Here is a 24,990-nt window from a genome sequence, read left to right on the forward strand (position 1 = left end):
ACCCAAAAAAAATTTTTTTTCAAAAAACTGTTGTAAAAACGTTGGCAAGCAGACATTCTCATTAAAAGCTCAGCCCCAAATGTCTGAAAGTTACGCACTTTTCAACCAAATCTTAAAACAAAGCCTTTTCGAAAATTTCAAATTAGGGTGCTCTTCAAGGATTTCTCTCAGCCTTCTTTCATTGTTTTCGAACTGTTAGCTGAGTTGCGGCGTTATTTCAATCAGCTGTTAGCATATCTATCTTTTTTCGTACAATGGCTATTTAATGGTAAGTTTTGATGATAATCAAAATAGTTTTATTTTATAGAACGTAAGTAGTAAAAACTGACTCCAGGTCATGTGTATTAAAAAATGCAAAGTTTTTGCACGCCTAACTAAAGCGGTTGCGGATAAAAATCATATTTGCACATATATCCCCTGAAGTCGATCTCCGAAGGAGGTTGAAATATATCGGGAAAAAATAAAAAACTTTGCATTTTTAAATGGTTTTTTTAATACACATGACCTCGAACCAGTTTTTGCTAATTATGTTCTATAAGAATTAATAGGTCGCTGAATAAATACATATTTATTTTTACTTTATTTATTTTTTTAATATTCTTTATACTACAGCTTGTAATTATTTAATATATAAATTTAATATTTATTGTGTAATATTTTTATTCTAAGTATTTTGATTTTGGTTTTCTTTTTCATAGTTGAAATATGTATATATATATATAGTAAGTATTTATTTTTTTATTTATTAATTAAATTCTAAAGCATTTTTGTTACATTTTGTTCTATTCTTGTTACGAGAGCAAGTTACATATTTTTTTTTTTTTTTGTATTTTACTGTGCAATATTTTTGAAAAACTGTTTAGCTGAGGGTTTAATGTTTTCAATTCAGAATTAAACTTACTATCATGGTATAAAAAAGAAGGTAGTTCCACTCAAAATTTGTTGATGTATTTGAGGATTTTTGAAGTTTCATAATGTTTGTCGTTTTGCTAGAAGCGTTGCCATACCGTTACTGTTTAAGACGAAATTCTGGTTTTTCGAGATCGAAATTTCCTTCAGGATGAAGATGCAATGGTGATATGAGACAATAATAATATACGTTTGCCCGATTTATGTGCATACATAAACATGCAATTTTATTGAAAAAATAGTGGATAATGACTCATACATTGGTTAATGACTCATATCTTTATAGCAGCTTGACCCCTAGATAGTAAAAATACACGAAAATTCCTGTTTTTCTAGCATGGTCCTATTATCACGCCTCTACAGTGGATATTTCTCAAGGCATGTTGAGCAAAAATATACCTCCAAAGTCTGCAGTGAATGGTAGGTGTTTAATTTGTTACGTTTGTGGGACGCCACATATATTTCAATGCTAAAAGGGCACAGAATGTGTATAGGCGGGGCTTGCCTCAAGGTGACCCCTGGTAAAACGGGCAAAAGAACTCTCATAACTAGTGGCTAACCTGCAGAGCTACAGGGTAATGTTCTCCCTAGAAAATGGTTTAACAATTCCCTCCTTAAGCGCAACGCTTGAATTATACAATAAATAAAAAAATAAAAAAAGTCAAGTGGCTAACGTCACACTAAATGGAACTACCTCCATATTTTGTATCATGCTTACTATTGTAGTTACTGTGTATGAACATAAAATTCTCAGGAACGAATATAAGCAAAATTCGGTAGATCACTATGCCGCTAGTAAATATGCCAATGCTGCACAATAACAAGAGCAATCAAGGCAGATGAGGCAACAAATGCATAGTTACACACAAGAACACAGCAGCTAAGAGCGTAGATACATTACTCACACACATATCCAGGAACAAAGAGCACAGATCACATTACTTACACACAATCTTAGAAGACAACAGCAAATATCAGATGCAGCAGATAAATAAATAAATAAACAACTAATAGAGAAGGCTGTTCCCGAAAGGTCTAGACCCTGGTAGAAATAGACGAACTAGGCAACTGAGAATATAGAGCCCCCATAAGTGACCTGCGCGAATACATTAAATTGTGAAGATTTACTACCATAGTAGTGTTGCATTTTATATACATACATAACATTTGTATATTTATTCAACAGTTCAATACGAACGATAGCAGCAGGTGCAGATTGATTGCGAGTTCTTAGGAGTCGCAACAATTTGTACATAGATCTGCGAGTAAAAAAAGACAAAAAACTTTATTTTACAAAAATATATTAAAAAAAAACCAAAACTATTTTCTTTTTGTTTTTTATCGGCCTATTGATAAATGATTCAAGGTTCGATTCGAGCTCAAGGCCAGAACAATAATTTGTTTCTAATGATATCTAATTATTATTATTTTTTAATTTTTCTATAATTGAAAAATTGTGTTTTGTTTTTGGAATAGTAAGTAGAAAATTTTTCAGACAACCTGCGTTAGCTACGCAGATAGATCCATTTCGAACGATGCTAAGCCTTCATTGTCAGTACGCTTTAGGCACGCTGCGCTAACCATTTAGCTATACAGCGATGAAGGCTTAGCACCCTTCGAAATGGATCTATCTGCGCAGCTATGGCAGATTGCCTGAAAAATTTTCTACTTACTATTCCAAAAACAAAACACAATTTTTCAATTATAGAAAAATTAAAAAATAACAATAATTATCATTAGAAAAAAATTATTGTTCTGGCCTTGAGCTCGAATCGAACATTGAACAAAACTATTTTCGAGAACTTACTACAAATCGACTGCTGAGTAAAATATTACCCTAACTTGGTTGCCATCTCGAAAACGTTCTCTCAGAGTTCTGTTGAAGAACGCCCTATCTCAGAAACTGTTTCAAAAAGGCCCTATCTGAGCTTTAATTCAATGCATTTTGACACCAGCTGAGGCGTTTATGTAACAAAATCTAAGATAAGGCGTTCTTAGAACAAATTCTGAGTTAGGGAGTTAGTGAAACCAGCCGAGATAGGGTGCCATTCCACTCAACCGTCGAAATCTGAATGCAAATTCTTACAAGACCGATCTCGCTCAAAATTCGCATTGATTTTTGAAAACTTTTTGCCAATGGCTGTTTTAAATTTTCACACTTTGAATGGGATAAAATATAAAACAGTTCGGGAAAATATTTAAAAGAAATTTGTTGAGACACAAAAAGCAATTAAATTACAAACAGCTTACTCAAAAGGTTTCCTTAATTTTGAAAATTTTTTTTCGAATTTCAAACTGTTTTGGCAGAGGTTTTATGAAATGTTTTTAAATAGTTATTGTCCCAAATTTATTTATAATACTTCGTTAGGCAAAAATTAATATTTATAAAGAAAATAAAGTTCATAAAGATTATTTTAGAATATTCGATTTTTTCGAAATTGATTTACATCGTTTTCGTTATACAATTCACAAATTTTTTTTTTTAATTAACGAAAATAAAACAAGAAAATAATTCTTAAAATCTTAAAAAAAATGTCTGCTACTATTTTTTTACTTGTAGGTGTATATGCTTGAAAATGGAAGTCTTTAATCGGTACGTTGCATCATTTTTGCCCGGTTTTTCAGTACAATTTCAACTCAGTTTGTTAGTTAAACTACGCTTAAACTTATTCTGCAGTTTTTCAGTCTACTTTAACTGAAGTTTAAGCTGAGCTTAAGCGGCCGATCTCGTACTCTAGTTAACCTATGTGATTTGCGTTCGTTCGAAATGGCATTTGGGTTTGAGTACCATTAGAGATCATAGTTCCCAACTTGTGGTTCTTTGACTGGACTCAAGTGTAAGATTCCAACACTACAGTATTTTGACGTAAATAAAATAAAATATATATAATTTATTTTTGATAAATAACGCTTCATTGCTCTGTCAATCAGGTGTTTATTTCTCACAATAAATAGCTGTTGGTTTTGGTGGTACCACCCGGGAGATTTTTTTTCAACTTCACCTCAACTCGATTTCCAAAGTAGGATATAAACTGGGGAAATGTATTGGATATGCATTTGAGAACTGTACATTTTCACAAAATTTCTCAAAGGTTGGATAATAATTTGAAAATGCTAATGACGTTGGAGATCAACTCGAGAACTATAAATTTTCCAAAATTTCTTAAAGGTTGGATATTGATTGGAGAATGAAATAGGACATCAACTTGTGAATTATCTGGTTTAAGTAAAACTAAATATATATTTCGCTGGAGAAATGTTTTTTAAATGTTTGTTGGGTAGGCAAAATCCAGCTGTTGTCGTATTTGCAAATTATCTAAATAATAAAAAACCAATGTTGCCGTACAAAAAAGGCTACCCCAAAGGCAGCCTTAACTGAAAAAGTAGTGTAACTGGAGTTTAAATTTGACTAGAATTTAAGCAAACTTAGTTTAAGCTTAGCTTAACCAACTAAAACCGGAGCTAACTGATACAAATGTGTCGTTTTGACAACTTTGAAATTCAGTTAACCCTAGAAAGATAACGACGTGTTCAAGTTTAAGGACCCTAAAGATAAAAAAAGAACTTACATTTTTTTTGTTTTTTTTTTTAATCATTTATTTGATATATATATTCCCTTGTTTTAAATGCTTTTTAAAGAAAAATATTGTTTTTTAATATATTAAAAATTAAGTTTGACTTGTCTCGGACTTGCCCTTACGAAAATCAGTTTTTTCGAAGAACCTCAGTTTATAGAAAAAAATTAAAATAAAATACATTTTTTTGTACTTCAATTGAATGAATTAATTGTTTTAAATTATACTTAAAAATATATTAGCTAAAATTACCATTTTGGGCAAAAATTACATATAAAATTTATAGTCACGCAAAAGATAACGATACGTCTCTAAGACGTATTTTTAAAAAAACAATCGTATATATTTCAGCAAACAAAAAAGTTACTACTGAAAAACACCCCCCACTGACAAGCTGGTAATGGTAGCTGAGAAAACTGAGAATGAGAATGTTCCCTCTTTACGATTGTGGGAGGCTGAGAGTAAAATTAAAACGACATACGTCTCACAGACGTACGTTATCTCGTTAGGGTTAAGCTGAAGCTTAGTTGTCGCTATATTCGTAAAACCTTTTGTATGTAAGTTTCACTTAGAGAGCTCTCAAACCAAAACTGTATGAAGAACAAAATATATTTCGCGTGGAAACATGCAGAGTCTTGTTATTTAATGCTATTTATTATTAACCCTAGTGAGATAACGTACGTCTGTGAGACGTACGTCGTTTTAATTTTGCTCTCAGTCTCCCACAATCGTAAAGAGAGAACTTTCTCTTTCTCTGTTTTCTCAGCTACCATTACCAGCTTGTCAGTGGGAGTGTTTTTGAGTAGTAACTTTTTGTTTGCTGAAATATATACGATTGTTTTTTAAAAATACGTCTAAGAGACGTATCGTAAAAGATTACGTGACTATAAATTTTATATGTAATTTTTGTCCAAAATAGTAATTTTAGCTAATATTTTTTTAAGTGTAGTTTAAAACAGTTAACTCATTCAATTGAAGTACAAAAAAATGTATTTTATTTTAATTTTTTTGCTATAAACTGAAAAAACTGATTCTTGTAAGGACAAGTCCGAGACAAGTCAAACTTAATTTTTAATATATTAGAAAAAAAAAACAATATTTTTCTTTAAAAAGAATTTAAAACATATTCACTTTATATCAAATAAATGATTAAAAAAAAAAATTTATTTTTTTTTATATCTTTAGGGTCATTAAACTTGAACACGTCTCTCAGACGTACGTTATCTTTCTAGGGTAAAAAAATAACGTTATCTTTCTAGGGTTAATTGAATTCCAAAGTTATCAAAACGACACATTTGTGTCAGTTAGGCGCGGGTTTTCATTAGTTGGTTAAGCTAACCTTAAACTAAGTTTGCTTAAATTCTAGTCAAATTTAAACTCCAGTTAAATTACTGAGCAATTTTTCAGTCACAGTTTAAGGCTGCCTTTGGGGTACATCGTAATACTAAAAATGTATTTAAATTATATTAATGAAATACGGCAGGAGCGTGCGCAGGAATTGTCTATTGGGGGGGGGGGGGGGGGGGGGGGGGTTCAACATAGTAAGCAGCCGTTATTGTCGGGAGTAAAGAGAAACATTTACCATATTTATTGGCTATCAGTCAACAAATGCACTCTTCCATCTACCACTTTTTATGAAATAAATTCAGTCGTTGTAAGCCCCTTGGGGGGGGGGGGGGGAGGTTTGAAACCCAAAATCCCCCACCCCTTGCGCACGACCCTGAAATACGGCTTCGTACAAATAGAGTAGTAGAAGTATTAAAATCTTATTGTTGTTGTGTTGTTATTCAAGTTAAAATTTTCCTTAAAAAAGTTGCTTACTTTTAGGCATAACGATTAGAAAAACTATCTTCTAATTGAAAAAACATGTTTCTAAAGCTTTTAAGTTGCTTTGTCCGCAGCGTGAACACATGATCTTCGGTGTGGCAGGCAGAGCACGCCACCACCATACCACGGCGGCAGCCGTTTAATATTTGATGTTCTTAAATCCCTTTTCCAGGAGCTTTACTTTGGGCATACCTCTAGCGCCAAAGTAACACCACATTAATTATTTAAAAACTATAATAGTATGCCTTGGGAACGCTTTTTAAGAGAGGTTATATACAAATTTATAGCTTAAAAGATCATTAAAACGTGATTACTACAGATTTAAAATTGCCATATTATTCTTCAAACATTTTTGCTATAAGTGTTGCATCCTTTTTGGCAGAGTTTTAAACTCGGCAGCTAAACTTCCTCTTATTCGCGTATTCGAAATCTTGTTTGAACCTACAGTGTCTTAAGCAAAGCTGCTCAGAATGATCTTTAGATATTCGACGCTCTCAGATAAGAAGGCAGCAAACAGTGTCATGAATTAAAAAATAAAAAAAAAAATAGAAGAAATTCAGAAATAATAAGAATTGTATACTCTTAGGCTGGCCATCAACCAATTGTTTAGGCGGTTCGACAGATGACTAGTCAAACTAACGGCGTACGCAGATAAAGTTTCAGTCATCATCAGCGACATACATATGTCTACCAACAATCAGCTCTCTAATGGATCAGGCGCTTCGGGACGTACATACATGGTTATTTGGAGTCGGGTTAACCGCCAACGTAGCAAAAACCGATATAGTATTATTTACTATGAAATATAAGGTCCTTAATTGGATTAAATCTATGCCAAGAGGGGTAACCCTACAAGAAAAGTACAGCACAATATATTTAGCAATTATAACAAAGAGTAAATTGTCGTGAAAACTCCATTTGGAAGAAAGGGCGAAAAAAGTGCCATTAAATACAGAGTGAACGGAGTAGATGGTTCCCTGCCTGAGTTTCGAAGGAGATTTTGGTTTCACAATAGAGTCGGATGGTTGGCGCAAGGATTCGGAAATCGCAGAACATACTATACACGTGTATATCGATGGCTACAAATTAATGGAAGTGGTCGGGCTTGCTGTTTACTGTGCCGATACAGAAATAAGTAGATCACTGCATTATCTTTCAGGCGGAAATTGTAGCCGTGAGGAAAGCAACAGACATTATGGAGAAATGGTGTTTAAGATGCAGTCGCGCCAATATGTAGGTCGAGAGTCATGCGGAGATCAAGGCACTAATCGCATATAGTACTGCATCAAGAAGTGTACTGTAACGCAAAGAAGCATTGGAGAGACTCGGTTTAGGCCGGATCATACATCTATACTAGGTTCCCGGTCATAAAGGGATTGACGGTAGCGAAAAGGGCGATGGCTTGGCAAAAGAGGGTGAAGCGTTCGATTAATCGACGGTAGACGTCCCAATCCGTTTTGGAGAAAACAAAAGGAGACAGGAGTTGCATATATCATAAAGGGATTGACGGTAGCGAAAAGAGCGATGGCTTGGCAAAGGAGCGTGCAGCGCTCGATTAATCGACAGTAGACGTTCCAATCTGTTTTGGAGAAATCAAAAGGAGACAGGAGTTGCATATATTCATCAAGCCACAAAGGCGAGGACAGAAGCCCGGGGCTGAAAAAGTTTTAAGATTATGTGCAAATCCTACGACTTTAGACTCATATCTTTTAAGCGATGAGCCTTAAGGCGCACGATGGATGAAACGGTTGAGCACATTCTATGTTCGTGTTCTTCGCTTGCGAGGTCAAGGCTCTAGCTACTAGGGGCGGAGGAGCTGTCAGATCCCGAGGCAGCAATTAAGCTAGGTGTTAGAAAACTTCTTTGTATTTTTATCGAAGAGGATGGTGTTAGTCTCGTATAACATAAGCCCTAGTACCTATTGGAGGTTTTCCGTTTGGTCGCCTAACAAATTATGGACACATTCAATCTATGTGAGGTCTTTATGGACTGGCCAGTTCAACCTAACATAACCTCACTCTTAGACGAAATATTTATTTTCTTTTATTTTTATTTGCCTTCGATTTGTTTCGATTGGCTGAAATGTTTCTGCAAAAAAAATCTCTAAAGCTCTTTAACCATGTAGCAATCTCTGAATATTATTTAATTAGCGAATAAACGCTACACAGTTCTTTCGCAGGATTTTCATTCTGAGTTGAAATCATTTCCTACTTTTTTTCTGTACTACATCTAGCTGGCTAGCTTTTTAATTAGCTTTATTAACAAATGGAATTTCAATTTTAATAAATTCCGAATTTCAGTTTTTCTATCGCATGGGCCGCCATTTTTCAGATCATGGCTTTAACTTTATGAAAGTAAAAATTCAGCAAATGTTAGAACCTTTCCCTGAATTTCGCAAGTCGTTATTTTTTGTATGCAAACTAATTTGTTGAAATTATTCCGGGATCATGCAAAATGTGCAAGTCACTTACGAGTCATGCAGGAAGAATGTTTTCATATAGATAAACGGCTATTGCTGACTTTCTTAAAGCGATATACAAACAGTAGAAGATTCAATGTATTATTCATATTACCTGAGCGTACCGAATTTATATCCGACAAGGGACGAGCACATAGGGATTCAAGGGGTTGTGTAGCGCAACATATAGCTTCTCCCACCCAATTATCAACATCACCTTCGAGCGGCGAATCTCGTTTCACTCATGGAACTTGGGGGTGGGGTGGAAGGGATGGCCTGAAGGTTTAATGTGGCCATATAAATCCTTCCCGAGATTGTCGGGCTAGCACCTAAATGGTGCTGTGTTACCGGAGCGTGCCGGATCTGTATCCGGCAAAGGACCATCACATCGATAACATTATCCAAAGCCTTCGGGGAGTAACCTTATCGCTACAACAACAACAACGACGTGCATATGCCTGGACATCTGGCGTCGGGTTAACCGCCAACGCAGAAAAAACAGATCTAGCATTGCTTACTAGGAAATATAATGCCCCTAATTGGACTAAGCCCAAGATTCGAGGAGTAAGCCTGCAAGAAAATAACGGCACAAAATATCTAAATATTATTCTAGATACTAAGTTGTCGTGGAAACTCGTGACAATGTATGCATGCTAGAGGATGTTAGGATGCACGTGGGGCATATCGCCCAAGCTCTCTTATTGGGTATTTACGGCAATTGGCAAGCCTATACTTATGGGGTCCTAATTTGGTGGGTAACCACAAAAAAAGTACGTATGCCAAACAACTTGAGGGGTTATGCAGATTATCAATGATTATTATGTACACCAATGGTTCAAAATTAACGGTAGAATCCAACAACACAGGTCATGTTACTTTTTTATGCCTTGTGATGGCGTATCCTCATTACACTACTCTTAGCACTGCTGGATTCCCATGACATGCTGATTGGCATCTTGTTGCATTCTAACAGCAAGATTGGAATCCACTGCATGCCGAAATCATGCTGAGCGGAATCTGATACATTCCGCCAGTATAAGATCTCGGTATAAGATCTTATTTCTGCTCATATTTCTTATTATTATTATATTCTGAAATTAAAGTGTAATGTTCATTAATTTATCTTTGTTTGTAATATAACATTGTTGAAATCTCGATATATCTTAAATTTTATCTTTTGAGTTGTATATTTCTATATCTTTTATATTATGAAGTCGACCATAGTTTGTCGTCGACTTTAAATAATAAATAAATAAATAAATCGAAGTTTCTCACAACTCTTACAAAGGCTCACGATGGACATACTAACTGGACACTACCTTCTGACGTCACATTCCTAGAGAAGTAAAGCCTCGTCAGTAACACCAGATGTAGGAAGTGCGAGCTGGAGGAATAAACGGATGAGAACGTTCTGTGTTCGTATCCTGTGCTCGTGAAGTTAGGGTTCCAGCTACTAGGGGCGGCAGAGTTGCCAAAACTCGACGTAGCAATTAAGCTCGGTCCTATAAGACTTCGAGTATTTGCCAAGATGGCAGCGTAATTTTATAACATAAGTCGTTGGGGGTTTATCGTTTGGTCGTCAAACACATGCTGGTAACTGAATGTGTCCACAATTCACTCTATGTGATGTCTGTATTGCCCGATCAGTTGAACCTAACCTACCTAGATAAGACAATGCTAACAGGGGCCATGCATAACATGCATTAAAAACTATCAATGTCCTTGCTATTTGGTCAGGCTCTTGGCAAAATCGAGCCACATTATCTAGCCGATTAACATGGCTTCAGGAATTTCGACTACCTCGAAAGCAGGCGAATACAAAAGTTTCTACTATCACCTTGGGAAAGTCAAGCAAGCTGATTTTCTTTTTATCACAGAGAATAATTACCAACATGCCTGCGCATGTGCATGACTCGCAAGTGTAATTGAGCATGTTGAAGGTGCACTTTAAGGGCAAATTAAATTTCCTTAACCCAACGCCATAGTCGTAACCATACCTATATCCATAACCATCTCCAATGTGATCGATTAATGGTGCCTTAACCTAAAAATCGTGAAAATTTCATAAAAATTAAGAAAACGCAAAAAATTACAAACATATTCCACAATAAATAAGTCTCTTAGTCATAACGTATCCAAAACAATGAATAAAATCTACAAAAAGTTATTAAATTCACAAACTCATATATTTTTAGGTTATGGATATGGCGAGAAGAAAATGAAATTGGTTGGCTATGGTATGGTTATGGCGTTAGCGTTATGGTATGACACCATTAATCGATTACATTGATTTCCATAAGGTAGGTCTGTAGGATCAGCTGTTTTATCTGGTGATGGTTATAAGTCACCATTAATTGGCCCTTTAAGTATATTACTTAGTTTGTTAATATATATTTTTTACATTTCGATAACTTTTTCAACAAAACTCAACAAGCTGGAGAGAGACAAATAGAGTAAGAGCAAATGAGCATTCTTGTTTGGTTGGTTGACATGGTACATTTGAATTTTATCTTTTTTTTATATATAAACGATAAATATAGGTATATATAGTATATATAGATATGCACATACATATATGCAATCTTTTAGTCTAAGTCTAATTGAAGATTATGAAATTTGGTTTAACAAACATGACGCCAGCACTCCTCTCACACATTGTTTTTGTTTTTTTTTTGTTTTGATTACAAATCCCTTCCTCATTTTCTAGTAGCTCCATAACAACTCTATCCAATGTACATACTTCTTATATGTATATGCAAGAGCTTTGCACTTTTCATTTACATATTTGTAAGTTCTTATGCTGCGCGACTCACAAGTCAAAGCTCATATTTTGTTATTTACTCATGTAGTATGCTTTATGTACATATGTAATTATATTTTTTTTTTTTTTTTTGATTTTTTTTGCTATTAGTAAGGACGTTGCGCATCAAAGCTGTGTTTAAGCTCCATTTCGTAGCGTTTTCCGCGTAAACCTCATAAGAATGGATTATTGGTTTGCATTGCGCCCGTTGCCTGTGTGTTTATATGAAAAATTAATTAAAAAAATGTTTTTTTAATTTTGATTTAAAAAAACAATACTTACCGAAAATGGATTATTGAATGCTCCACCACCACCAGCGCCTGTAGCTGAGATTGCCGTTGATTGTAGTGTACCCAATGCGAATCCACATCCACTTGGTCCAGTCGCCATTACAGTGTGCGGAAACGTACCTGCCGTTCTTGTTGCATTACCAATACCATTACTGTAATTATAGTATTGTGTCGCTTGTTGTGACGTTATGCCATTGCTATGATTTCCATTACCATTGCTATTTGATATCACTGTCATTTGACCAAAATAGTTTTGTGCTGTTGATGGCGATGTGCCGTGATTGGCAGCTTGGAACGGATTTACTTGTTGATGATTGAATGGATTAATGCCATTGTTAATCGAATCTAAAAAAAGATGAAGTATATGTATATAGTACATATGTACTGTGGCGAATGTTGACATCATTAGGCTGTTAGTAAATAACCACGCAACAACAAAAACATGATGCAGCCATTCGTATATACATACATGAACACATCAATCATCATTTACACACATACACTATGGAGCAAAAGTGAACACTTAAGAATCAATATTGCAGGTTATGTCATACACAAAACGTAGTTTTATAATATGACAGAAATCAACCAGGTTATTAGCATTGCCATTGTTTTTAGAGCAAAAATTAATTAATAAACAAAAACAACAACAAATTCATTTAACGCAATTCGTCTTTAAGTAAGGATAGGTATAGTGTTCACTTTTGCACCCATTCAAATTTTTTGCACTTGGATAAAGTAGGGGCGGCGTTGAATATCGTTATTCGGTATTTTACTAAGATAAGGGGTTGACTTGGTATTTGCTATTCCAGCTATGATCAGTTTGTCCTAGTTCGCTGTGAAAAATGGAAATATTAACCTTTATTTACAAAACGAAGCCGCGTAACAACAAAATGATTGCGGAGGTAGAAAAGCTGCGTCAACTGGGCAAGCCTACACGGGAAGTTGCAAAGCAACCTAAACTCTCCCAATCACAAGTGATGAAAGTGAAGAAATTTAAAAATTTGGCCACTCAGTATTGCAAAAATGGCCGATCAAAGAAGATAAAAAGTAGCGAAGCGAAGCTTCTGGCACGTTTCTTAATGACCGAGAAAGCGAAAACAACAAAAGAGGCAGTGCAAAGTATTAATTGTGAAGCCAGTGTGTGGACTGTCCGGCGTGCGCTTAAAGGAGTTGGTTGTTTTCCTGCAAAAAATGCCCAAGAAGCCCAAGCTTTCAGCAAAAAACCGATAAGCTCGGATAGGGTTTGCAGCACGTCATAAAAATTGGACTATTAATAACTGGATACGCGTTCTATGGTCAGATGAATGCGTCTTCACTCATTAATAGTCCAATCCTTATGACGTGCTGCAAACGCTATCCGAGCTTATCTGTTTTTTGCTGAAAGCTTAGGCTTCTTGGGCATTTTTTGCAGGAAAACAACCAACTCCTTTAAGCGCACGCCGGACAGTCCACACACTGGCTTCACAATTAATACTTTGCAATGCCTCTTTTGTTGTTTTTGCTTTCCCGGTCTTTAAGAAACGTGCCAGAAGATTCGCTTCGCTACTCTTTATCTTCTTTGATCGGCCATTTTTGCAATACTGAGTGGCCAAATTTTTAAATTTCTTCACTTTCATCACTTGTGATTGGGAGAGTTTAGGTTGGTTTGCAACTTCCCGTGTAGACTTGCCCAGTTGAAGTAGCTTTTCTACCTCCGCAATCATTTTGTTGTTACGCGACTTCATTTTGTAAATAAAGGTTAATATTTCCACTTTTCACAGCGAACTAGGACAAACTGATCATAGCTGGAATAGCAAATACCAAGTCAACCCCTTATCTTAGTAAAATACCGAATAACGGTATTTAACGCCGCTCCTACTTTATCCAAGTGAAAAAAATTTGAATGAGTGCAAAAGTGAACACTATACCTATCCTTACTTAAAGACGAATTGCGTTAAATGCATTTGTTGTTGTTTTTGTTTATTAATTAATTTTTGCTCCAAAAACAATGGCAATGCTAATAACCTGGTTGATTTCTGTCATATTATAACACTTCGGTTTGTGTATGACATAACCTGCAAAATTGATTCTTAAGTGTTCACTTTTGCTCCATAGTGTATATAGAAGGCAACGAAGAGATATTTCACGCACACACTTGTTGTCATCAGTCGGAGTAGTTTCTCACACATGCACACGCATATATGTAGCTCAATTACCAAGCAGGAGATACAGCAGTTCTAGAAGGCGAAACGAAGGAACGGAGAGTATAAAAGCAGATCAAGCTGAGTAACCAGTAATCAGTTTTTATTTAAACACGCTATTGGTTGTGAAGTACTACTCTCAAAGTCATCTTAATTAGGACCAGTTTGTTCGACAATTTAGCGATTCGAACATTTTCAGAAGGTGTACAATAACCACGATTTCCAAAAATCGTTACAATATGTATATTACTTACTTACTTAATTGGCGCTTAACCGTCTAAACGGTTATGGCCGTCCAATAAGGCGCGCCAGTCGCTCCTTCGCTTCGCTAACTGGCGCCAATTGGTCACACCAAGGGAGTTTAAATCGTTTTCCACCTGGTCCTTCCAACGGAGTGGGGCCGCCCTCTACCTCTGCTTCCACAGGCGGGTTCCGATAGAAACACTTTCTTGGCCGGAGCATCATCTTTCATTCGCATAACATGGCCTAGCCAGCGCAGCCGCTGCGTTTTAATTCGTTGGACTATGTGGATATCTGCGTATAGCTCATCATGAAATCTTCTTCGGTACTCGCTATCGCCAACGCGTAGAGGTCCATAAATCTTTCGAAGAACTTTTATCTCGAACAATCCCATAGCCACTTTATCTGCTGCTCCATATTGCAGGACGGGTACGATAAGTGACTTATGTATACTTATGTGTCAATATGTATATAGTGAACTAAAAATACATCCAGTAAAGTCTGCTTTGAAAATTATTATTTCTATTATTAGCCTCGATGCCCTGCAACCTTTATTTAGATCTATTGTGCTTGATCTTTCAGCCTATTATCGTATGTGGTGGCTTTTAATGTATTTAAGTACCCGTAGCCTTAAAAAGAGATTAAGAGTCACACTTCCTGGATGGTAGTCTCTGCTTTGCCAGAGCGTGGCGTCGAAGCGATAGATTTGTGTATCGATAGATTCACCTTATTTACGTGATATCGTAGACTACAGTGCACCGTTTAGTACCCAGTAAAAGTTCGGAGGTCCTATTTGTTTAGATTAATTAGTTCGGATGATATTCTCGTTGCTGGGAGTTTAAACAATTTGACTTGCATTTGCCCTGACCATTCAATTCAGTGTCGTCTGAACTGCTTTGCTTCCCAGTTGTCTGTTTGCTCTTTACCTTCATATCCCTGATACCCGGAATCCATCCTAACAAACCTTTTTCTTGGCTCCCAGATTAATTAGGACTCCAATGCATTCATCCACTAGCTTAGAAGTAATTGTGTAAGACTGCAAAGCAAAGGTGCCAGCTCTTGTTTTTCCGTCAGTGAAGCAGACCTATGAGTAAGTGTCAGTATATGGATTCCTTGTTTCCCAAAGAGGTCTGTCATCACACCCGTATGCCAATACAAACTAGTCGATGCAGTTTGTTTAGTTTTGTTATTGTTGTTCTTTGCGTGGTCTTCTGTCATCAAACCAAGGCAGCATAGGTGAGTAATTCTTCACAGCAATATTAAGTATACAGTCGAGTACAGTCGAAGAAAGCTCTTGTTGCTTTGTTTAAAGTAGCATTTAGATGAGCATTCCATAGGAAATTTCTGTTGTAGGTATTTTGCTTCCATTGGATAGTTTCCTCCTTCTGGCTAAGAACCCTAGTACAGTTTTGTAGGATTGACAGACAATCCTGTACCTTTCTATGGTGCCGATTAGTGACAGGTTCGACTATGTTGAAATCGAATACCAGACCTAGTCGATGTTCAATAAATTCAAAAGTGGCTACTCACCGACTAATCGATTGTAAACAGCCCTACCTTGCATCTAGTCTCAAACAGTGAACCTCAAATTATCTGCGTGGTCGCGAGCAATTTGTCCAGTTCAGGAAGGTAACATCGATATGTGTCCTATCTACACTTTAATTTAATTTTTACATATGGAAAAGTCACTTTCCTATCCAAAGGAGTTGCCATTGACGATGAACTCAAAAGGAACACGAGTAATGAACATTGCAACTAGTCTGGGACTAACAGTCATGTATTTCGGCTGATAGAGCACTTTTAGGAGACCTGGCTGCGAAGAAACAGTGACTCCTTGGCTTCTAAAAGCTTCTTTGGAGCCACATGACTAAATAGAAGAGGAAAGTGCTTGAAGACTTCATTGCTATGCCAGTTCCAAGATAATAAATTACATAAAAAGCTCGATTACTTACTGATCGCGGGAGAAATACCCTAGCTAAGGCGAAGTTGCCAACGCTTAAGGAAAGTTTATACAATGGACAGTCAAATGGGGCAAGCCAATGTTGAGCTATCATTAGCAGCAAGAAGCAAAAATGGAAGGAGCTTCGGAAAGATGTTAACAGGGAAATTCATTATAGGGAAGATGGTAATAAACAAATACAAACGGACCAAAGGTAAAGAGCATTGAAGGGGCTGAAATTTCTCTGACAGGAAGCTATCTTGGAAACTCAATATTGTGCTTATGGTTCCGAAGACCATGGGTGCCTTGTTCTGCTGTAAGGGTGGGTAACGGTAAGAGTTGGGGGTTTTCGCCAAGTGTCGTACACTGGTTTTATAAGTTGGTAACCAGACCGATGCTTCTCTATGGAGTGCTTGTCTAGTGGAACGCATTGGATGCAGTGGGCGATACGCAATTGTTTGTGACCATATAATGCCTTCGCCTTCTCTTAATCAGCTTCGAGGAATGCGTCCTTTTGGGCTAGTTTATACGCTTTTTTCATTCCAATCCATTCCCTTATGCTTTGAGATCCAATATAGATGTATGCTTCGCCCTATCCCCGATTCTTTCCAGGGATTGCTTACACTCGAACACACTTTATAAAGCTGAGAAAAGTTGACGCGGTTGTTGTAGCGATAAAGACACTGCCCCATGTCTTTGAGGAGTGATATCGATGTTGATGGTCCTTTGCCAGATAGGGACGCCGTACGGGCTGGAACAAGTACCGTTAAAGTACAAGCCTGACCATCTCGGAAACGGTTTAATATGACCACATTGAACCTTCTCCGCGATCCCACCCCACCTCTAGTTCCATCAGGAGCTTGCGGTAGCCAGAGCAGAAACAGAAGTCGCCACGGGTAGATGAGAATGATGGCTTGGAAAAGCCAAAAATTCCGCGGGCAACCCCTTGAACGGGTTGCGCTTCACAACCCTTTGAATCATTTGGTTATTTTAGTCGCCTCTTACGACAGGCATACCGGCGACCTTATTTACAACAAGGACGTCCCAAATGTCGACCTTTTTGAACATCCACGTAAATGGCACTACGCTACCGACTGCCTTACACCCCAACATCTTGGGTGTGGCGTTTGATCAGGATCAACATTTTGGTGAGCAGCCGCAATTGTACCGAAAATCCAGAGCCGTAATAAAATCCCCAAATTTCTTGCTGGCATTACTTGGGGAAAAAAAGAAATGCTCTTTGCCACTTACAAAGCAATTGCCCAGCCGATTGCTTGCTACGCGTCCCCGATATGGTCGCCAAGCCTAAAGACTACTCACTGGAAGAAGCTACAGGCCTGCCAAAATACTGCCCTCAGAACCGCCAAGGGTTGTCTTCTTATGTCCCCAGAACACCATCTAAGGAGTCATCTCCGTAAGGCATATGAGGAAATACGGCACATGAGAACACAGCCGTATGAAGCCAAAAAACACAAGCAGGTCCTCAGTGAACTCCACAAACAGGCGTCGAACCTCTAGGTCAGGAATTGCCCGGTGAATCCTGTACTCAAAGAAAAATACTTGCACACGAGGAACGCACACTCCCTAGGGAAACGTGAGTCACTCTACCTCAATTTCGATCTGGATACTGTAACAGGTTAAACTCTTACCTATCCAGAATCAACCCCGACATACAAAACATATGTCCTGTTTGTAACGTGTCCCCACATGACAACAACCATCTCTTCAACTGTATTGTAGAACCAACGCCTCTAACACTCCTCTCATTATGGTCCACCCGTGTTGAAACAGTAAGTTTCCTTTGACTCCCGTTAGAGGATATTGATGACAATTTGTGATCGGTCACTCCTATTGGATGGGGCGAAGCACTGCTACAACAACAACAACAGCCATACCTGCCGTGGGTACATTCTATACCCCCAAACCACACTTTGCAAAAGATATATAGAAGAGAGTGGCTGTTTTTAATATATGCCTTCTTTTTCGGTAGGCACAGAAGTACTCTCTGGCCCGGAGTCAGGTTCGACACACTCCTGTAGTAAATTAATGACAGGGCGTTCCCTCCGCAAGGAGCTACTCCTTAAATGACAAGTTTTGAACGATCCGCGAGAAACTAGGTCGTGTTACACCGAGTCGCTCCAGTACATAGAATCAGCTGGGGCCGCCTCAGCGAATATACTACGATCCCTACACTGCGGCCGAAGTTAAAGTGATCGGGGTAAACCTCTAATACATGTACAAAGGTACTTACTGTTGGCAAATGTTTCTACGCCATAGGCTGATACAACTGTGGCTGCTGCTTTACTTTCACGTAATTGCTCGTCCAAGTCTTTGAGTGCCGCATATCGATCCTCACTGGGTGTTGAGCTTAGATTATTGTTGTTGCTTTGGCTATTGTTGTGTTGATTATTCATTATGCGCGAGGTGTTGTTATTGGGTATTGGAAGACCTGCCAAAAATACAAAAAAAAATATTTGAAATTTCTCTTTTTTTATTAAAAAATTATAATTTATTAGTCCGTGCGTTAAATAATCTAAAATATATGAGTAAGTATATAAAGATTTTTTATACAAATCAGGGATTAGTAGGTATTTGGTTTTCTGGAGTTTTCAACAGTAATTGCAATAATCGCCCCAGTACAAATTTCCGCCAGGATAATGTGGTGGACAGCCTATAAATTATATAAATTTAAATGAGTAATTTAACAATGATTTATGCCAGGGCGAATTTATACAAAGTGTTGGCAAAGCTAATTCAACCCAATATGCCGTGGAGATGATTTTCAAGTCAAATGAAAATTAGCATTGATTTTGACAAACTGACATTTTGTTGTGCCTATGCACTGTATGCAAAATATCAAGAAGAAGCAATCAGCTGATGGGATAACACCACCTGGTACTGAATTCGCCTTGGATTTGTGCAAAGTATTTTCTTAATCAACGCCACAGCAATCTACGTAACCAATACAGCTTTCCTTTCTACTTTTACGCATATAAAAACAAAAGTAACAACACTTTCAGCCAGAGCACTTCATATTCGATTGTTTGGTAAAATAATCGATTATAACTTATCGACTACTCCTTTCCTTCAAAAACCATAACCATTCAGAATAACTATTTGTATTTCAGAATAACAAATTGTAATTCAGAAACGATAAACTATACTTCATAATAGTCAAGTATACTTCGGAAACCGTAAAATGTACTTAAAATGTGCTTCAGTAGCACTTCAAAAGTCTTATAATGTACTCCAGAATCAGAAAATGCTAGACAATGGACGCAAACCATTTTTTTGACAAGCCGTACACTCATTTGGATTAAGTAGGCAATTGGGATTCAAGGGGCTGTGTAGCGCAACCCTCTCAAGGGGTTGCCAGCGCAATATATAGCTTCTCCAAACCAATTGTCAACCTCACCTACCCCCGGCGAATCCTGCTTCATTAACAGACGAGGCTCTGGCGACCCAAATCTCCTCATGGAATTAGGGGGTGGGGAGGGAGGGATGGCCTTGAAGGTTTAATGTGGCCATATAAATCGTTCCCGAGATGGCCGGGCTAGTACCTTAATGGTGCTCTGTTACCGGAACGTACCGGATCTAAGTCCGGCAAAGGACCATCAACATCGATAACACTCCCCAAAGCCTTCGGGAGTGTCTCTATCGTTAATACAACAGTAAGTAGGCAATTGAAAAGTAAAGTACTCTCTCGACCAACAAAAATCACGCCCTACAGGTCGTTCATCATACCTTGTGCTGATGTATGGGTCGGAGTCATGGACGGGGTGTCGAGAAAAGATGAGATGCTCCGGGAGAATAGTTCTCCAGAAGATGTAATAGTGAGCTGTATGAGCTTTACGCAGATATGACGACAGCGCAGCGAATAAAAACCCAAAGGTTCGCTGGCTAGGTCATGTTTTGAAAATGGACGGGGACGCTCCGGCCAAGCAACACAACGCAACTGACTATTCGAAGTATACCTAGAAAAGCTGTAGCTTTTTTTGCATTTTACTAGTGTCAGATTCGACTGTTCGAATAGTTTTTATACTCAGTTGAGCAGAGCTCACAGAGTATATTAACTTTGATTGGATAACGGTTGGTTGTACAGGTATAAAGGAATCGAGATAGATATAGACTTCCATATATCAAAATCATCAGTATCGACAAAAAATTTGATTAAGCCATGTCCGTCCGTCCGTCCGTCCGTCCGATTGACGAAATTTGGTATGTAGGTTCCTGAGCGCTCATCTCAGATCGCTATTTAAAATGAACGATATCGGACTATAACCACGCCCACTTTTTCGATATCGAAAATTTCGAAAAATCGAAAAATTGCGATAATTCATTACCAAAGAGGGATAAAGCGATGAAACTTGGTAGGTGGGTTCAGCTTATGACGCAGAATAGAAAATAACTAAAATTTTGGACAATGGGCGTGGCACCGTCCACTTTTAAAAGAAGGTAATTTAGAAGTTTTGCAAGCTGTAATTTGGCAGTCGTTGAAGATATCATGATGAAATTTGGCAGGAACGTTACTCCTATTACTATATGTATGCTTAATAAAAATTAGCAAAATCGGAGAACGACCACGCCCACTTTAAAAAAAATTTTTTTTTTAAGTGAAATTTTTACAAAAAATTTAATATCTTTACAGTATATAAGTAAATTATGTCAACATTCAACTCCAGTAATGCTATGGTGCAACAAAATACAAAAATAAAAGAAAATTTCAAAATGGGCGTGGTTCCGCCCTTTTTCATTTGATTTGTCTAGGATACATTTAATGCCATAAGTCGAACAAAAATTTACCAATCCTTGTGAAATTTGGTAGCGGCTTAGATTCTAGGACGATAACTGCTTTCTGTGAAAAAGGGCGAAATCGGTTAACGCCACGCCCAGTTTTTATACACAGTCGACCGTCTGTCCTTCTGCTCGGCCATTAACACGATAACTTGAGCAAAAATCGATATATCTTTACTAAACTCAGTTCACATAATTATCTGAACTCACTTTCTATTGGTATAAAAAATGTCCGAAATCTGACTATGACCATGCCCACTTTTTCGATATCGAAAATTACGAAAAATAAAAAAAGTGCCATAATTCTATATCAAATACGTAAAAAGGGTTGAAACATGGTAATTGGATTGGTTTATTGACGCAAAATAAACCTTTATAAAAAACTTTGGAAAATAGGTGTGACACCTACCATATTAAGTAGAAGAAAATGAAAAAGTTCTGCAGGGCGAAATCAAAAGCCCTTGGAATCATGGCAGGATTACTGTTCGTGGTATTACATATATAAATAAATTAGCGGTACCCGACAGATGATGTTCTGGGTCACCCTGGTCCACATTTTGGTCGATATCTCGAAAACGCCTTCACATATACAACTACCACCACTCGCTTTTAAAATTCTTATTAATACATTTAATTTGACACCCATATTGTACAAACACATTATAGAGTCACCCCTGGTCCACCTTTATGGCAATATATCGAAAAGGCGTCAACCTATAGAACTAAGGCCCACTCCCTTTTAAAATACTCATTATCACCTTTCGTTTGATACCCATAATGTATAAACGCATTCTAGAGTCAACCCTGGTCCACCTTTATAACGATATCCCGAAAAGGCTTCCACCTATAGAATTAAGGCCCACTCCCTTTTAAATTAAGGCCCACTCCCTTTTAAAATACTCGTTTCATTTGATACCCATATCGTAAAAAAATTCTAAAGTCACCCCTGGTCCACCTTTATGGCGATATCTCGAAAAGGCGTCCACCTATAGAACTAAAGCCCGCTGCATTTTAAAATACTCATTAACACCTTTCATTTGATACCCATATCGTACAAACAAATTCTAGAGTCACCCCTGGTCCACCTTTATATCGATATCTCGAAAAGGCGTCCACCCATAGAACTAAGGCCCACTCCCTTTTAAAATACTCATTAACACCTTTCGTTTGATACCCATATCGTACAAACGCATTCTAGAGTCATCCCTGGTCCACCTTTATGGCGATATCTCGAAAAGGCGTCCACCCATAAAACTAAGGCCCACCCACTTTTAAAATACTCATTAACACCTTTCATTTGATACCCAAATCGTACAAATTAATTCTAGAGTCACCCCTGGTCCACCTTTATGGCAATATCTCGAAAAGGCGTCCACCAATAGAACTAAGGCCCACTCCCTTTTAAAATACTCATTAACACCTTTTATTTGGTACCCATATCGTACAAACTAATTATAGAGTCACCCCTTGTCCACCTTTATAACGATATCCCGAAAAGGCGTCCACGTATAGAACTAAGGCCCACTCCCTTTTAAAATACTCATGAATACCTTTCATTTGATACCCATATCATACAAACAAATTCTAGAGTCACCCCTGGTCCACCTTTATGGCAATATCTCGAAAAGGCGTAAACCCATAGAACTAAGGCCCACTCCCTTTTTAAACACTCATTAACACCTTCCGTTTGATACCCTTATTGTACAAACGCATTCTAGAGTCACCCCTGGTCCACCTTTATAACGATATCCCGAAAAGGCGTCCACCTATAGAACTATGGCCCTTTCTCTCTTAAAATACTCTTTAATACCTGCCATTTGATACGCATGTCATATAAACACATTCCAGGGTTACCCTAGGTTCATTTTCCTACATGGTGATTTTCCCTTATTTTGTCTCCATAGCTCTCAACTGAGTATGTAATGTTCGGTTACATCCGAACTTAGCCTTCCTTACTTGTTTTTGTTTGCAATTTTTCAACCAGTTTTTCGTTAAGACGTCTACTGCTCACATATATTTTGCACTTTACTTCTTTGAAATCCTCGGAACTAGAAACGTAATTCTATACCCAGCTACACTTGTGGTAAACAAAACCGATATCTTATCCGTCAACTCCCTAACAGGATGGTAAAGATGGCTACTTTTTGGCGTTTGGAAACTTGTTGTTTGTTGTTATTGCTGTAGCGATAAGGACCCTCTCCGAAGGTTTTGTGGTATGTTATCGAAGTTGATGGTTCTTTGCCGGATGCGGATCCGGTGCGTTCCGGTAACAATCATCATTAAGGTACTAGCCCGACCATCTCGGGAAAGATTTAGTATGACCACTTGAAAACTTCTAGGCCACCCCCTAGATCCATGAGGAGCTTGGGGTCACCAGAGTCTCGGCTGTTAAAGAAACAGGATTTGCCACAGGTAGGTGAGGTTGACAATTGTGTTGGAGAAGCTATAAATTAGGCTGGCAGCCCCTTGAAAGGGTTGCGCTACATAAGCCCTTGATTCAATTTAGTATTTTAGTCGCCTCTTACGACAGGCATACGTATTGTGACGAATATTCACTTCAGTAAGTGATACTAGCATCACTAATTCGATACTAAGCAGCCACGTACGTAAAGGAATCAATCATCATTTACACATGTACATAGAAGGCAGCAGAGAGATACTCACCATCAGCCGAAGTAGTACTCACATATACACACACTCATATGGCTATGCGAGAGACTATAAACGACAAATATACATGTACATATATGGCTGGTAACCAAGCATGAAGTTCGCGAAGTTACTTGACTTTAGGAGAAATGGGTGGACGGGGCAACAGAGAGTATAAAAGCAGCGAAAGCTGTGTAGTAAGCAGCCAGTTTTGATTTAAGCACGCTATTGGTTGTGAAGTATAAGTGTTATTGTGAAGTACTTTCAAAGTAGTCTAATAAAGACCATTTTGCATTATTGAATATTGGAGTTATTTATTCAACAGTTTAGCGATTCGAACGTTAGCAAAAGGTGTAAAATAAGCGGAGTTTCCTAAAATTCGTTATAGTATATTCTAAGCCTCCAAATGAAACTGTCAGTCATTGTGGATAAGGTGTGATATATTTAGCATAAAATAGGTCAACGGCCATAACACCGATTGACATTATGACCACTTAAAATAGCCACAAAGTCAGTTGAAGTTATGAACATATAAAATGGTCTCAACGTCAAATTTCAAATGGTAACATGGCGCAAGTTTCTATTCCAAATTTTTAACTGCAAAGCTTCTTTTTCTATACTCCGATTGCATTTTAGTGAAAAATAGGATTTAAAACTAGTCCAACGAAAATTTTTTTGAAATAAGAAGAAATGTATTAAATTAAACTTTGTGAAAATTTTGATCGTTAAATTTTTTATTCAAAATTTTTTCCCATGGCGCTAATTTTCCTAATTCAGGTTGAATTACAGTGCAATATCGGATTAAAAGCTGGACCGATGAGGAATATTTTGAAATAGGAATATATTAAACTAAAAATCTCACCAATTCTGCGGAAGTAAGAGGACTAGTGTGTTCGATTGTTCGACTTTTTTCAAAAACCGGTTTTCCGATTATTCGAAAAATGTTAGTTATAAAAAAATCGGTTTTAAGTTCTCAAACCCGGGGAAACCCGGGTTTTTAATATTTGCCCAAAATAATAAAATTTCTGTTCGGCTAAAAATAAAAGGTTAACATACCAATGGGTAAATAGATTATTAAAAACTAAACAAATTCAATGTGTATTTAATACAGTTATAAACAAGAGATTATTAAGTCTTATTTCATTTCACAGTAAAATATTCATTTATGGTAACAAAAAGTCGTCATATGTGAAGACTTTACTTATTGCGATTAAAGTAATCTGTTAAAAATAAAATACAGTTTAAATGTTTCGGGCTCAATCTATTCTTTTCTTTAGTCTTTATGAAACTTGAGACACAAAATGTTCTTTCACTCAATGTGCTAGA

At 37.3% G+C, this 24,990-nt stretch overlaps 1 protein-coding gene across 6 annotated transcripts in view; it reads right to left on the bottom strand.

The window, feature by feature from the left end:
• Nucleotides 1-567: 567 nt before the first annotated feature.
• Nucleotides 568-24,990, bottom strand: part of drongo (Arf GTPase activating protein drongo) — a 275,048-nt gene continuing 250,625 nt past the window's right edge. For 5 of the 6 annotated variants that reach the window (XM_067766996.1, XM_067766997.1, XM_067766999.1 and 2 more), the window contains 3 exons: nucleotides 18,473-18,670; nucleotides 11,852-12,204; nucleotides 568-11,781 (listed from right to left, as the gene is read on the bottom strand). In XM_067766996.1, the coding sequence (XP_067623097.1) occupies nucleotides 11,743-11,781; nucleotides 11,852-12,204; nucleotides 18,473-18,670 (590 nt within the window). In that variant the 3' untranslated portion in view covers nucleotides 568-11,742. Of the gene's footprint in view, nucleotides 11,782-11,851; nucleotides 12,205-18,472; nucleotides 18,671-18,804; nucleotides 18,893-24,990 lie in introns of those variants that run through there. The other variant, XM_067767002.1, reaches the window with a different exon arrangement.

This window comes from Eurosta solidaginis, chromosome 2 (genome assembly GCF_040869045.1).
Source record: "Eurosta solidaginis isolate ZX-2024a chromosome 2, ASM4086904v1, whole genome shotgun sequence".
Taxonomy (NCBI): domain Eukaryota; kingdom Metazoa; phylum Arthropoda; class Insecta; order Diptera; family Tephritidae; genus Eurosta; species Eurosta solidaginis.